This window comes from Pelobates fuscus, chromosome 11 (assembly GCF_036172605.1).
Source record: "Pelobates fuscus isolate aPelFus1 chromosome 11, aPelFus1.pri, whole genome shotgun sequence".
In the NCBI taxonomy this organism is placed as follows: domain Eukaryota; kingdom Metazoa; phylum Chordata; class Amphibia; order Anura; family Pelobatidae; genus Pelobates; species Pelobates fuscus.
The window spans coordinates 2,936,026-2,951,429 of record NC_086327.1 but is presented as its reverse complement, the minus strand read 5'-3'; the positions used below and the strand labels follow the sequence as shown (position 1 = coordinate 2,951,429).

Sequence of the window (15,404 nt, the reverse complement as noted above, 5' to 3'; positions counted from 1 at the left end):
GCAGGTCACACTGCCCTCAGATCAGACGTGTTATCAGACTTTCTAAAAACACAGATTATCTAAACAGGTCACCTTGGAAAATGCTGCCAGTTAATGCCCGTCCCATCACCAGATGACGATAGGACATTGAAAATGAATATGAACTACGACCTTTATAGGATGAAACAAATATAAAAAGAACAAAGTATAAAAAGCTAATTACTGTATAGCAGCGACTTGTACAAATCGATCCAGGGTCCAAGATTTCACATCATACAAGGTGAGTTCCAAAATACTCAACAGACAAATAAAATGACAGCTGTCACCTCCTGGAAGACACATTCATCTAAAGGGACTCTTTATCCAGAACGGCTTTTCTATCATTTAAACAGGAAAGCGAGACAGAATAATTATAGTGAAACAATCGGCATAAAAAACAAAGAAATGATCCTGATGACGTTTGTGAACCTTTAATATTTGGAAAGTTTACAGGGAGACCGTATGAAATCCAATGGTGTATTCATGGGGAACATATCGATGTATTTGTTGTAACAGCCTCTCAATCAATGACTCTGATATTATTGCAATATTTAGTGTTTTACTTTGTTTTTTACATGTAAATCATGTTTTGTTATGATTTTGCAGTAAAAGACAGTGCAGACGAAACCTAGAATATAAACATTGTTATAGACATACCACATAGCAAATGCTGTCCATATATGATATTGGGAGTTTATGGGAACTTATAGCCAGGTTAATTGTTAAGGAACGCATAACATAACAATCAGTGTCATTACGAAACATTCCCTATCTGTACCCTACATGGTCCAACTTGGTTATCAATAGAGTAATCTCGACCTGTCAGTCTAGTGAGTGTTGCGTCAAAAGAGGTAAGAGAGAATTAATGGGAGAATTATGGATATAAAGTTTGTAGGAGGTTGTACAATGCCCCCTATATTGTCTATGGGGTGGATTTTATTTATCAATACTTTTAATTTGACAGCCAACTATGTCTAAATATCAAACATTTTATTATGCAAATTGTAGAAATTATTAAAGGAACAGTGTATTTTTAGGAATACATATCTGTGTTCCTAACGCTACAGTATTCATGTCCCAACTTAGTTTTAGTGCCCCCAGGCCTGCAAAACAAAACCGAAAACTGAATTAAAACAAAAATGAATTAATTGCTCACCTTCTTTTACAGCATTGACTCTTCCTGAGTCTCCCTCCTCTTAGAGTTATATCATCCTAGAGTCCTGTCTCCAGCATGAGGTCCAACCCAATGCTCTTTGTAGGTGCAGTAATAGAGCAGCAGGAAATGCTAGCAGAATGCTTGGTTGTATAGGGAGAGGTATTAGCAGTAGAAAGAGGGAAGTGCTCATGCCATTGTACAGAGCACTGGTGAGACCTCACTTGGAGTACTGTACGCAGTACTGGAGACCGTATCTTCAGAAGGATATTGATACCTTAGAGAGAGTTCAAAGAAGGGCTACTAAACTGGTTCATGGATTGCAGGATAAAATTCACCAGGAAAGGTTAAAGGATCTTAACATGTATAGCTTGGAGGAAAGACGAGACAGGGGGATATGATAGAAACATTTAAATACATAAAGGGAATCAACACAGTAAAGGAGGAAACTATATTTAAAAGAAGAAAAACTACCACAAGAAGAGGACATAGTCTTAACCCCTTAAGGACACATGACGTGTGTGACACGTCATGATTCCCTTTTATTCCAGAAGTTTGGTCCTTAAGGGGTTAAATTAGAGGGACAAAGGTTTAAAAATAATATCAGGAAGTATTACTTTACTGAGAGGGTAGTGGATGCATGGAATAGCCTTCCAGCTGAAGTGGTAGAGGTTAACACAGTGAAGGAGTTATCCTAGACTATAAGATAAGATCAGGGAATAATGAAATTTTTTAGAAAATTGGGCAGACTAGATGGGCCGAATGGTTCTGCCGTCCCATTCTATGTTTCTATGTATCTATGTGCTCACAGCGATGTGCCTACGATTGTGTCATAGAGAATCAGTGCATGCAAGAATACAATGCTGGCGCTGCATGGATGACCTCATGGTATGATAAGGTCTGAGTGCCAGTAAGCATTGTCCTAGTTTGACTGAAATCCATGCTTTCAAGCCTTCCAGTTACTAAAATATTTAGATTTGGGGCCACTAGGGAAAAGGAACAACTGTAGGTACTATAGGTTCATCTAGATGAAGTTGTTATAGTGAGTAGAGTGTTCCTTTACTATTCATTAATTATAGATAAGTAAAACGCACAGCAATTCCAAGAATTCATACATTTAATGAATAGACGAATAGATATCCTCAAAGAGCTTGCAATCATTTTTTGAACGTTGAGATACTCTCTCTGATTCATAACGTATCGTGGGGCTACTGTATTACAGATCCAAGATTAGAAGAATGAAGATAAAAGCAATCATTCTGCTTCTGGGTTTGGGTAAGTTTGTGAAATTTTAATATCGATGATGCAGAGCTTGGGTGTTAAAGAGGAACTGATTCTCGTGATTTTTAATATTATGTTTATTAATTACTGTTTGTAGCAAAAAAGTCTGTGTGAAGTTTGAAAATAATAAATGTAGAAATCCTCACTTATTTTCCAGAAATTATATATCTTAGCTCCCTGTCAGACATTGTTATAAGCTCCACCCTTTAAACCTGGCAGTCAGTATAGAGAGAGCCGCCTCCATCTTAGCTCCCTGTCAATCATTGTTATAAGCTCCGCCCTTTACACCTGGCAGTCAGTATAGAGAGCCACCTCCATCTTAGCTCCCTGTCAATCATTGTTATAAGCTCCACCCTTTAAAACTGGCAGTCAGTATAGAGAGCCACCTCCATCTTAGCTCCCTGTCAATCATTGTTATAAGCTCCGCCCTTTACACCTGGCAGTCAGTATAGAGAGCCACCTCCATCTTAGCTCCCTGTCAATCATTGTTATAAGCTCCACCCTTTAAAACTGGCAGTCAGTATAGAGAGCCACCTCCATCTTAGCTCCCTGTCAATCATTGTTATAAGCTCCGCCCATTACACCTGGCAGTCAGTATAGAGAGAGCCACCCCCATCTTAGCTCCCTGTCAATCATTGTTATAAGCTCCGCCCTTTACACCTGGCAGTCAGCATAGAGAGAGCCACCTCTATCTTAGCTCCCTGTCAATCATTGTTGTAAGTTCCGCCCTTTACACCTGGCAGTCAGTATAGAGAGAGCCGCCTCCATCTTAGCTCCCTGTCAGACATTGTTATAAGCTCCACCCTTTAAACCTGGCAGTCAGTATAGAGAGAGCCGCCTCCATCTTAGCTCCCTGTCAATCATTGTTATAAGCTCCGCCCTTTACACCTGGCAGTCAGTATAGAGAGCCACCTCCATCTTAGCTCCCTGTCAATCATTGTTATAAGCTCCACCCTTTAAAACTGGCAGTCAGTATAGAGAGCCACCTCCATCTTAGCTCCCTGTCAATCATTGTTATAAGCTCCGCCCATTACACCTGGCAGTCAGTATAGAGAGAGCCACCCCCATCTTAGCTCCCTGTCAATCATTGTTATAAGCTCCGCCCTTTACACCTGGCAGTCAGCATAGAGAGAGCCACCTCTATCTTAGCTCCCTGTCAATCATTGTTGTAAGTTCCGCCCTTTACACCTGGCAGTCAGTCTAGAGAGAGCCGCCTCCATCTTAGCTCCCTGTCAATCATTGTTATAAGCTCCGCCCTTTACACCTGGCAGTCAGTATAGAGAGGGCCGCCTCCATCTTAGCTCCCTGTTAATCATTGTTATAAGCTCCGCCCTTTACACCTGGCAGTCAGTATAGAGAGAGCCGCCTCCATCTTAGCTCCCTGTCAATCATTGTTATAAGCTCCGCCCTTTACACCTGGCAGTCAGTATAGAGAGAGCCGGCTCCATCTTAGCTCCCTGTCAATCATTGTTATAAGCTCCGCCCTTTACACCTGGCAGTCAGTACAGAGAGAGCCGCCTCCATCTTAGCTCGCTGTCAATCATTGTTATAAGCTCCGCCCTTTACACCTGGCAGTCAGTATAGAGAGAGCCGGCTCCATCTTAGCTCCCTGTCAATCATTGTTATAAGCTCCGCCCTTTACACCTGGCAGTCAGTATAGAGAGAGCCGGCTCCATCTTAGCTCCCTGTCAATCATTGTTATAAGCTCCGCCCTTTACACCTGGCAGTCAGTACAGAGAGAGCCGCCTCCATCTTAGCTCCCTGTCAATCATTGTTATAAGCTCCGCCCTTTACACCTGGCAGTCAGTATAGAGAGAGCCGGCTCCATCTTAGCTCCCTGTCAATCATTGTTATAAGCTCCGCCCTTTACACCTGGCAGTCAGTACAGAGAGAGCCACCCCCATCTTAGCTCCCTGTCAATCATTGTTATAAGCTCCGCCCTTTACACCTGGCAGTCAGCATAGAGAGAGCCACCTCTATCTTAGCTCCCTGTCAATCATTGTTGTAAGTTCCGCCCTTTACACCTGGCAGTCAGTCTAGAGAGAGCCGCCTCCATCTTAGCTCCCTGTCAATCATTGTTATAAGCTCCGCCCTTTATACCTGGCAGTCAGTATAGAGAGAGCCACCTCCATCTTAGCTCCCTGTCAATCATTGTTATAAGCTCCTCCCATTACACCTGGCAGTCAGTATAGAGAGAGCCACCTCCATCTTAGCTCCCTGTCAATCATTGTTATAAGCTCCGCCCTTTACACCTGGCAGTCAGTATAGAGAGAGCCGGCTCCATCTTAGCTCCCTGTCAATCATTGTTATAAGCTCCGCCCTTTACACCTGGCAGTCAGTATAGAGAGAGCCACCTCCATCTTAGCTCCCTGTCAATCATTGTTATAAGCTCCGCCCTTTACACCTGGCAGTCAGTATAGAGAGAGCCACCTCCATCTTAGCTCCCTGTCAGTCATTGTTATAAGCTCCGCCCTTTACACATGGCAGTCAGTATAGAAAGAGCCACCTCCATCTTAGCTCCCTGTCAATCATTGTTATAAGCTCCGCCCTTTACACCTGGCAGTCAGTATAGAGAGAGCCACCTCTATCTTAGCTCCCTGTCAATCATTGTTATAAGCTCCGCCCTTTACACCTGGCAGTCAGTATAGAGAGAGCCACCTCCATCTTAGCTCCCTGTCAATCATTGTTATAAGCTCCGCCCTTTACACCTGGCAATCAGTATAGAGAGAGCCGCCTCCATCTTAGCTCCCTGTCAGTCATTGTTATAAGCTCCGCCCATTACACCTGGCAATCAGTATAGAGAGAGCCACCTCCATCTTAGCTCCCTGTCAATCATTGTTATAAGCTCCGCCCTTTACACCTGGCAGTCAGTATAGAGAGAGCCGCCTCCATCTTAGCTCCCTGTCAGTCATTGTTATAAGCTCCGCCCTTTACACCTGGCAGTCAGTATAGAGAGAGCCACCTCCATCTTAGCTCCCTGTCAATCATTGCTATAAGCTCCGCCCTTTACACCTGGCAGTCAGTATAGAGAGAGCCACCTCCATCTTAGCTCCCTGTCAATCATTGTTATAAGCTCCGCCCATTACACCTGGCAGTCAGTATAGAGAGAGCCACCCCCATCTTAGCTCCCTGTCAATCATTGTTGTAAGTTCCGCCCTTTACACCTGGCAGTCAGTATAGAGAGAGCCGCCTCCATCTTAGCTCCCTGTCAATCATTGTTATAAGCTCCGCCCTTTACACCTGGCAGTCAGTATAGAGAGCCACCTCCATCTTAGCTCCCTGTCAATCATTGTTATAAGCTCCACCCTTTAAAACTGGCAGTCAGTATAGAGAGCCACCTCCATCTTAGCTCCCTGTCAATCATTGTTATAAGCTCCGCCCATTACACCTGGCAGTCAGTATAGAGAGAGCCACCCCCATCTTAGCTCCCTGTCAATCATTGTTATAAGCTCCGCCCTTTACACCTGGCAGTCAGCATAGAGAGAGCCACCTCTATCTTAGCTCCCTGTCAATCATTGTTGTAAGTTCCGCCCTTTACACCTGGCAGTCAGTCTAGAGAGAGCCGCCTCCATCTTAGCTCCCTGTCAATCATTGTTATAAGCTCCGCCCTTTACACCTGGCAGTCAGTATAGAGAGGGCCGCCTCCATCTTAGCTCCCTGTTAATCATTGTTATAAGCTCCGCCCTTTACACCTGGCAGTCAGTATAGAGAGAGCCGCCTCCATCTTAGCTCCCTGTCAATCATTGTTATAAGCTCCGCCCTTTACACCTGGCAGTCAGTATAGAGAGAGCCGGCTCCATCTTAGCTCCCTGTCAATCATTGTTATAAGCTCCGCCCTTTACACCTGGCAGTCAGTACAGAGAGAGCCGCCTCCATCTTAGCTCGCTGTCAGTCATTGTTATAAGCTCCGCCCTTTATACCTGGCAGTCAGTATAGAGAGAGCCACCTCCATCTTAGCTCCCTGTCAATCATTGTTATAAGCTCCTCCCATTACACCTGGCAGTCAGTATAGAGAGAGCCACCTCCATCTTAGCTCCCTGTCAATCATTGTTATAAGCTCCGCCCTTTACACCTGGCAGTCAGTATAGAGAGAGCCGGCTCCATCTTAGCTCCCTGTCAATTATTGTTATAAGCTCCGCCCTTTACACCTGGCAGTCAGTATAGAGAGAGCCACCTCCATCTTAGCTCCCTGTCAATCATTGTTATAAGCTCCGCCCTTTACACCTGGCAGTCAGTATAGAGAGAGCCACCTCCATCTTAGCTCCCTGTCAGTCATTGTTATAAGCTCCGCCCTTTACACATGGCAGTCAGTATAGAAAGAGCCACCTCCATCTTAGCTCCCTTTCAATCATTGTTATAAGCTCCGCCCTTTACACCTGGCAGTCAGTATAGAGAGAGCCACCTCCATCTTAGCTCCCTGTCAATCATTGTTATAAGCTCCGCCCTTTACACCTGGCAATCAGTATAGAGAGAGCCGCCTCCATCTTAGCTCCCTGTCAGTCATTGTTATAAGCTCCGCCCATTACACCTGGCAATCAGTATAGAGAGAGCCACCTCCATCTTAGCTCCCTGTCAATCATTGTTATAAGCTCCGCCCTTTACACCTGGCAGTCAGTATAGAGAGAGCCGCCTCCATCTTAGCTCCCTGTCAGTCATTGTTATAAGCTCCGCCCTTTACACCTGGCAGTCAGTATAGAGAGAGCCACCTCCATCTTAGCTCCCTGTCAATCATTGCTATAAGCTCCGCCCTTTACACCTGGCAGTCAGTATAGAGAGAGCCACCTCCATCTTAGCTCCCTGTCAATCATTGTTATAAGCTCCGCCCATTACACCTGGCAGGCAGTATAGAGAGAGCCACCTCCATCTTAGCTCCCTGTCAATCATTGTTATAAGCTCCGCCCTTTACACCTGGCAGTCAGCGTAGAGAGCCACCCCCATCTTAGCTCCCTGTCAATCATTGTTATACGCTCCGCCCTTTACACCTGGCAGTCAGCATAGAGCGAGCCACCTCTATCTTAGCTCCCTGTCAATCATTGTTGTAAGCTCCGCCCTTTACACCTGGCAGTCAGTATAGAGAGAGCCACCTCCATCTTAGCTCCCTGTCAATCATTGTTATAAGCTCCGCCCATTACACCTGGCAGTCAGTATAGAGAGAGCCACCTCCATCTTAGCTCCCTGTCAATCATTGTTATAAGCTCCGCCCTTTACACCTGGCAGTCAGCGTAGAGAGCCACCCCCATCTTAGCTCCCTGTCAATCATTGTTATAAGCTCCGCCCTTTACACCTGGCAGTCAGCATAGAGCGAGCCGCCTCCATCTTAGCTCCCTGTCAGTCATTGTTATAAGCTCCGCCCTTTACACCTGGCAGTCAGTATAGAGAGAGCCACCTCCATCTTAGCTCCCTGTCAATCATTGTTATAAGCTCCGCCCTTTACACCTAGCAGTCAGTATAGAGAGAGCCACCTCCATCTTAGCTCCCTGTCAATCATTGTTATAAGCTCCGCCCTTTACACCTGGCAGTCAGTATAGAGAGAGCAACCTCCATCTTAGCTCCCTGTCAATCATTGTTATAAGCTCCGCCCTTTACACCTGGCAGTCAGCGTAGAGAGCCACCCCCATCTTAGCTCCCTGCCAGTCATTGTTATAAGCTCCGCCCTTTACACCTGGCAGTCGGTATAGAGGGAGCCACCTCCATCTTAGCTCCCTGTCAGTCATTGTTATAAGCTCCACCCTTTACACCTGGCAGGCAGTATAGATAGAGCCGCCTCCATCTTAGCTCCCTGTCAGTCATTGTTATAAGCTCCGCCCTTTACACCTAGCAGTCAGTATAGAGAGAGCCACCTCCATCTTAGCTCCCTGTCAATCATTGTTATAAGCTCCGCCCTTTACACCTGGCAGTCAGTATAGAGAGAGCAACCTCCATCTTAGCTCCCTGTCAATCATTGTTATAAGCTCCGCCCTTTACACCTGGCAGTCAGTATAGAGAGAGCCACCTCCATCTTAGCTCCCTGTCAATCATTGTTATAAGCTCCGCCCTTTACACCTGGCAGTCAGTATAGAGAGAGCCACCTCCATCTTAGCTCCCTGTCAATCATTGTTATAAGCTCCGCCCTTTACACCTGGCAGTCAGTATAGAGAGAGCCACCTCCATCTTAGCTCCCTGTCAATCATTGTTATAAGCTCCGCCCTTTACACCTGGCAGTCAGTATAGAGAGAGCCACCTCCATCTTAACTCCCTGTCAATCATTGGTATAAGCTCCGCCCTTTACACCCGTCAGTCAGTATAGAGAGAGCCACCTCCATCTTAGCTCCCTGTCAGTCATTGTTATAAGCTCCGCCCTTTACACCTGGCAGCCAGCATAGAGAGAGCCACCTCCATCTTAGCTCCCTGTCAATCATTGTTATAAGCTCCGCCCTTTACACCTGGCAGTCAGTATAGAGAGAGCCACCTCCATCTTAGCTCCCTGTCAATCATTGTTATAAGCTCCGCCCTTTACACCTGGCAGTCAGTATAGAGAGAGCCACCTCCATCTTAACTCCCTGTCAATCATTGGTATAAGCTCCGCCCTTTACACCCGTCAGTCAGTATAGAGAGAGCCACCTCCATCTTAGCTCCCTGTCAGTCATTGTTATAAGCTCCGCCCTTTACACCTGGCAGCCAGCATAGAGAGAGCCACCTCCATCTTAGCTCCCTGTCAATCATTGATCTGTAAATGAGCAAGCTGTACTCACTTTTATTATTGGGTTTGTTTAAGCATGCAGTGTTATTGCCGTCTGTATAATAATCTGATCTCCTGCTCTTTTAGTTCTGTGTCTGGCGCTGGTCAGTCAAGCTAAGGTAGTAACAGGTAAGGAAATGTTCTTGTAATACCCTGATTTGCTGATACAATATTCCAATATCCCACTTTTATACTATTTCTTTAAACAAGAGCACATGGACATTACGGGGCAACCCAGGCAGGAGAACCCACATTTATAGAATGTTTTAAACAGGATACAAAGAATGAAAATATTATTATCGCTTAATTTCACTAGTTTGCTGGAAATCTGGCAGTGGTTGAGGTTTTGCAGTTAATCCTTTTTTATATGACGTAACTGTAATGAATTAGAATTTTTATTTATTCGTTCATCCTTTACAGAAATATCTAGGGGGTTACAGCCATATTTATTAAACACCTAATCCTTGAAAACATTTCCATATTCTGAACATGGCAGCAAAAATACTATTTGTGTCTCTTACACATAGAAATGCAGCAACAATAGCTATTCGACTGAAACAAGGTTCTCTTTTCAGGAGAATCGGTTCAGCCAAGCCACATGTTCTCACCATACACAAGGCTAATAATCCCATCCAGCCACAGCGTCAGTAAATATTACAGCATCCAATATATAAAAACACTTTCAGCATGCGATTATTTGTACCGTCAATGCTCTGTGATTGCTGTCTTTGTAGAAGGATATTATATATTGCTTTGTACAACGTTTTTGATTAATGAGAGTAAATTTGTTTCTAGATAAAAACAGCGGAGGTCAGTCTAAACCCAGATTGCTAATGGCGGGAGTTAGATTTGTCCCCCCCTCTGTCTCTAGATCTCTGATATCTGCTCTCTTCTAGAACCCATCGTTATGCATAATTCATTGATATGTGTATCATTGTTTCATTTTTTGATGTGAATACAATTATATTAACTAGAACTCCCACAAATATCCTTTGTGTCTGTATTGTCAGTTATTGTCTATAACGGATTTTTCTGTTTCAGTGCCCTGCGATCAGCCTCATGCGGAACAAATACAATGCGGCACGGCTTGTCCAGTCACATGTGCCAATATCCATGACCCACCCACATTTTGTAATCTCATGTGTGTATGGGGTTGCTTCTGTGTAAAGGGATACTATGCAAACAGCCACCATATATGTGTCCGAGCAGAAGATTGTAGATAAACATCCTGTGCGCAGTGGGTGTGGCCAGCTATGCTTGCTCAGTTTCCCCACTAGCATATTATTGATTATCAATCATTACAGAAAAATAAAATGTGGAAAAAAAAAACAATCTCTTTTTTTATTTTAAAATATTATTATTGATCGTCTGCAAAGACAGATAACTGGGTCAGTTACTGCTGTGTCTGGCTACTGCCAGGCACACTTACATCAAGTGTGATTCACTGACTTAGATCAAATTATTTGACTGATTTTTGTGTTTCTTTTTTTTCTTTTGAGAAGCAGATTATTTGATTTGCAGTGTAGTTCAGTGCCACTACTCTGTGCTTTACAAATTGCAATACAGTTTGTGGCAGTAACCACACAAGTGAACACGGCAGGTCTTTCTTTACTCCAGTGTGTGCATCGCTATATGTATGCTATGTGTATGCTATGTGTATGTTATGTGTATGTTATATGTATGCTATGTGTATGCTATGTGTATGGTATGTGTATGCTATGTGTATGGTATGTGTATGCTATGTGTATGGTATGTGTATGCTATGTGTATGGTATGTGTATGTTATGTGTATGCTGTGTGTATGGTATGTGTATGGTATGTGTATGCTGTGTGTATGGTGTGTGTATGGTATGTGTATGGTATGTGTATGGTATGTGTATGTTATGTGTATGCTGTGTGTATGTTATGTGTATGCTGGTATGTGTATGGTATGTGTATGTTATGTGTATGCTGTGAGTATGTTATGTGTATGGTATGTGTATGGTATGTGCAGTGCATAGTATGCTATGTGTATGCTGTGAGTATGGTATGTGTATGGTATGTGTATGCTATGTGTATGCTATGTGTATGGTATGTGTATGGTATGTGCAGTGCATAGTATGCTGTGAGTATGGTATGTGTATGGTATGTGTATTTTATGTGTATGCTATGTGTATGGTATGTGTATCATATGTGAAGTGCATAGTATGCTATGTGTATGCTGTGAGTATGCTATGTGTATGCTATGTGTATGCTATGTGTATGCTATGTGTATGCTATGTGTATGTTATGTGTATGCTATGTGTATGGTATGTGTATGTTATGTGTATGCTATGTGTATGCTATGTGTATGGTATGTGCAGTGCATAGTATGCTATGTGTATGCTGTGTGTATGCTATGTGCAGTGCATAGTATGCTATGTGTATGCTGTGAGTATGCTATGTGCAGTGCATAGTATGCTATGTGTATGCTGTGAGTATGCTATGTGCAGTGCATAGTATGCTATGTGTATGCTGTGCGTATGCTATGTGCAGTGCATAGTATGCTATGTGTATGCTATGTGCAGTGCATAGTATACTATGTGTGTGCTGTGAGTATGTTATGTGCAGTGCATAGTATACTATGTGTGTGCTGTGAGTATGCTATGTGCAGTGCATAGTATGCTATGTGTATGCTGTGTGTATGCTATGTGCAGTGCATAGTATACTATGTGTGTGCTGTAAGTATGCTATGTGCAGTGCATAGTATGCTATGTGTATGCTATGTGCAGTGCATAGTATGCTATGTGTATGCTGTGAGTATGCTATGTGCAGTGCATAGTATGCTATGTGTATGCTATGTGCAGTGCATAGTATGCTATGTGTATGCTGTGAGTATGCTATGTGCAGTGCATAGTATGCTATGTGTATGCTATGTGCAGTGCATAGTATACTATGTGTGTGCTGTGAGTATGCTATGTGCAGTGCATAGTATGCTATGTGTATGCTGTGAGTATGCTATGTGCAGTGCATAGTATGCTATGTGTATGCTGTGAGTATGCTATGTGCAGTGCATAGTATGCTGTGTGTATGCTATGTGCAGTGCATAGTATACTATGTGTGTGCTGTAAGTAAGCTATGTGCAGTGCATAGTATGCTATGTGTATGCTATGTGCAGTGAATAGTATCATGCTATGTGTATGCTATGTGTATGCTATGTGCAGTGCATAGTATGCTATGTGTATGCTGTGTGTATGCTATGTGCAGTGCATAGTATGCTGTGTGTATGCTATGTGCAGTGCATAGTATACTATGTGTGTGCTGTAAGTAAGCTATGTGCAGTGCATAGTATGCTATGTGTATGCTATGTGCAGTGCATAGTATGCTATGTGTATGCTGTGTGTATGCTATGTGCAGTGCATAGTATGCTATGTGTATGCTGTGTGTATGCTATGTGCAGTGCATAGTATACTATGTGTGTGCTGTAAGTAGGCTATGTGCAGTGCATAGTATGCTATGTGTATGCTATGTGCAGTGCATAGTATGCTATGTGTATGCGGTGTGTATGCTATGTGCAGTGCATAGTATACTATGTGTATGCTGTGAGTATGCTATGTGCAGTGCATAGTATACTATGTGTGTGTGCTGTAAGTATGCTATGTGCAGTGCATAGTATGCTATGTGTATGCTATGTGTATGCTATGTGCAGTGCATAGTATGCTATGTGTATGCTGTGTGTATGCTATGTGCATTGCATAGTATCATGCTATGTGTATGCTATGTGTATGCTATGTGCAGTGCATAGTATGCTATGTGTGTGCTGTGAGTATGCTATGTGCAGTGCATAGTATGCTGTGTGTATGCTATGTGCAGTGAATAGTATGCTATGTGTGTGCTGTAAGTATGCTATGTGCAGTGCATAGTATGCTGTGTGTGTGCTATGTGCAGTGAATAGTATGCTATGTGTGTGCTATGCGAAATGCGAAGTGAGTAGTATGCTATGCGTATGCTTTTTGCAGTGTTGTGTTTCTTAAAATCAAAACCATTCAATTTACAGCAATTATAGTAAATCCACCAAGCAGCAACTCATTTTTAAACACAAACATCTACTTAACCAAACACTCACAGTTAAGCCCTGCTCTCAAACACCCACTACCCGTGAGCAGCAGAAATGGTTACCGTAGTCATTAGTCATATACACTGAACAAAAGCACAATCCCAAATCCCTGTACCCCAAATCCCTGTACCCCAAATCCCTGTACCCCAAATCCCTGTACCCCAAATCCCTTTGCACATTTAAATAACTGAAGGCTTTCTGTATCACTCCTATGGCCAGAAAAGTCACGTCAAGGTAAACCTCCCAGGTGAGTCCTACACTAACAACAACACCTTGATTCTTTAAACAGAAAGGCTAAATCTCAAATGCACAGAGAGGGGTATTTTTCTGAGCCCCTACACACTTATTAACAAATGGGGTGAGTGGCAGCATTGTAACATGGCTGTGTAATACAGGAGCAAACACACATACAAAATTAAGCCCTGCGCTCAAACTACCACTAATCCTGGGCAGCAATTATTCTATTTTGGCTTAATAAAGATAAGCTAATTTATACATATTCATATCACAATGCAGCCTCGATTATATTCCCACCAATAAGGTTTTTCAACCGTTTATGGGTTAATAGGTGGGGTTATAATTATAATAAAGTGGGCTAATTAAAATTAGTTCCACCTAAATTACCGGTATTAAATGAGGAACCTAATTAATTTAGTCCTTCCTTTACTATAAATTAAAGCCCCCAACCTATCAAGCTGCTTGGGTCCCTGAGGGGAACGTATATTATTCCTGCAGCTGTATAGCTTTGTAGAGTCCATACCACACCAGCATCTACCATTGGGAACTGACCTCCTTTGAACATATGTGTCCAGGAGCCAGCAACTTACATGAATAAATTGGAAACATATGTGGGGAAAGTTTATACCGAGTGGAAATGTGTGATTTCACCCACCACTGTTCCACTTCCTGTAAAATGCAGGAAGCTACAGGAAACGTTTTTCTTTCTGGTACCGTACTCCTACGTTCGAAAATGGGGTAGACCGTACAAACTATAACAGATGTTGGAGATGTTCTCAAGGAGAGGGCAATGTCATACACCTATGGTGGAGTTGCCCCCTAATGCAGGTATTTTGGTGCAAGATATAAAACAATTCTTGGATTCTCCACGTCCCTTTAACCTAGAACTAATGTTACTCCACCAACACAGCTACCTCTTGCTATAAAAAGTACCTCAGGATTCGAACACTAAACATAGCTGATAATCCAGGGCTCGAGTCCTGCAAGAACGCGTGAGTCCAGCAGGAACGCCGTTCCCGTTGCTCCTGCAGGCACTCAGAGGGTGGCAAAAAATGCCGCACCCAAATGTCCCCGTACTCCCCCTGTCATGGGGGGGCACAAGAGGTGGCCTGATATGACGTCATATTCCGGCTCCCGGCATCAGTAGACAGCTCAAGGAAGCGAGAGGGAGCAGAGAGAACACAGCTCCCTCGCTGTGTCTAACAGGGAGACAGACGCCCACCACACTGAAGCCCCACTGGACCCCAGGGACAGGTCCACACCAGCTCTCCAGGTAGGGAGGCTGGGTGAACATTTTTAAATTTTAAAAAATAATAATAATTTGTGTGTTTCTGTGAGTGTATGTGTGTGTGAGTGTCTGTGTCTGTGAGTGTGTGTGTGTCTGAGTGTATGTGTCTGTAAGTGTATGTGTGCGTGTCTGTGAGTGCATGAGTGTGTGTCTGTGAGTGTGTGTGTGTATGTGTCTGTGAGTGTGTGTGTTTGTCTGTGAGTGTGTGTGCCTGTGAGTGTATGTGTGTGTGTCTGTGAGTGTGTGTGTATGTGTCTGTGTGCTTGTCTGTGAGTGTGTGTGTCTGTGAGTGTGTGTGTCTGAGTGTATCTGTGTGTGTGTATGAGCGTATGTAGGTGTCTGTGAGTGTATGTGGTAGTGTGTGTGTGTGCACCTGTCAGTGTGTGTGTGCACGCGTTTATATATGCGTATGAGTGTATATTATATTTTCTTGGGGGGAGGGGGTGGATCTTCGGTGAGTTCCCACACTTTATTCCCCAGGACTTGACCCCTTCGATAATCCCACTGTTTTGGAGGCAATGGGCTGTAGCACCCAAGTGATTATGGTTTAAGAGGATGGAGGAGCTTAGATCACATTTTAGTGTGACAGATAAAGTCCCTACTTATAGCGAGATATGGTCATATTGGCTTTTAA

At 43.7% G+C, this 15,404-nt stretch overlaps 1 protein-coding gene across 1 annotated transcript; it reads left to right on the top strand.

Annotated features, from left to right (window-relative positions):
* The first annotated feature begins 245 nt into the window (after positions 1-245).
* Positions 246-10,435, top strand: LOC134577348 (venom peptide SjAPI-2-like). Its single transcript, XM_063436052.1, has 4 exons — positions 246-259; positions 2,394-2,446; positions 9,258-9,299; positions 10,212-10,435. Exons 2-4 carry the CDS (start codon positions 2,410-2,412, stop codon positions 10,391-10,393), a joined length of 261 nt encoding a protein of 86 aa, XP_063292122.1. The 5' UTR covers positions 246-259; positions 2,394-2,409; the 3' UTR covers positions 10,394-10,435.
* Positions 10,436-15,404: the final 4,969 nt, after the last annotated feature.

Excerpts from the sequence above, each read along its gene's own strand:
- LOC134577348 (XM_063436052.1), top strand. The coding sequence starts at position 2,410 with ATGAAGATAAAAGCAATCATTCTGCTTCTGGGTTTGG. Across the intron at positions 2,447-9,257 it reads CATTCTGCTTCTGGGTTTGG|TTCTGTGTCTGGCGCTGGTC; the intron begins GTAAGTTTGTGA and ends CTGCTCTTTTAG. Across the intron at positions 9,300-10,211 it reads TCAAGCTAAGGTAGTAACAG|TGCCCTGCGATCAGCCTCAT; the intron begins GTAAGGAAATGT and ends TTTCTGTTTCAG.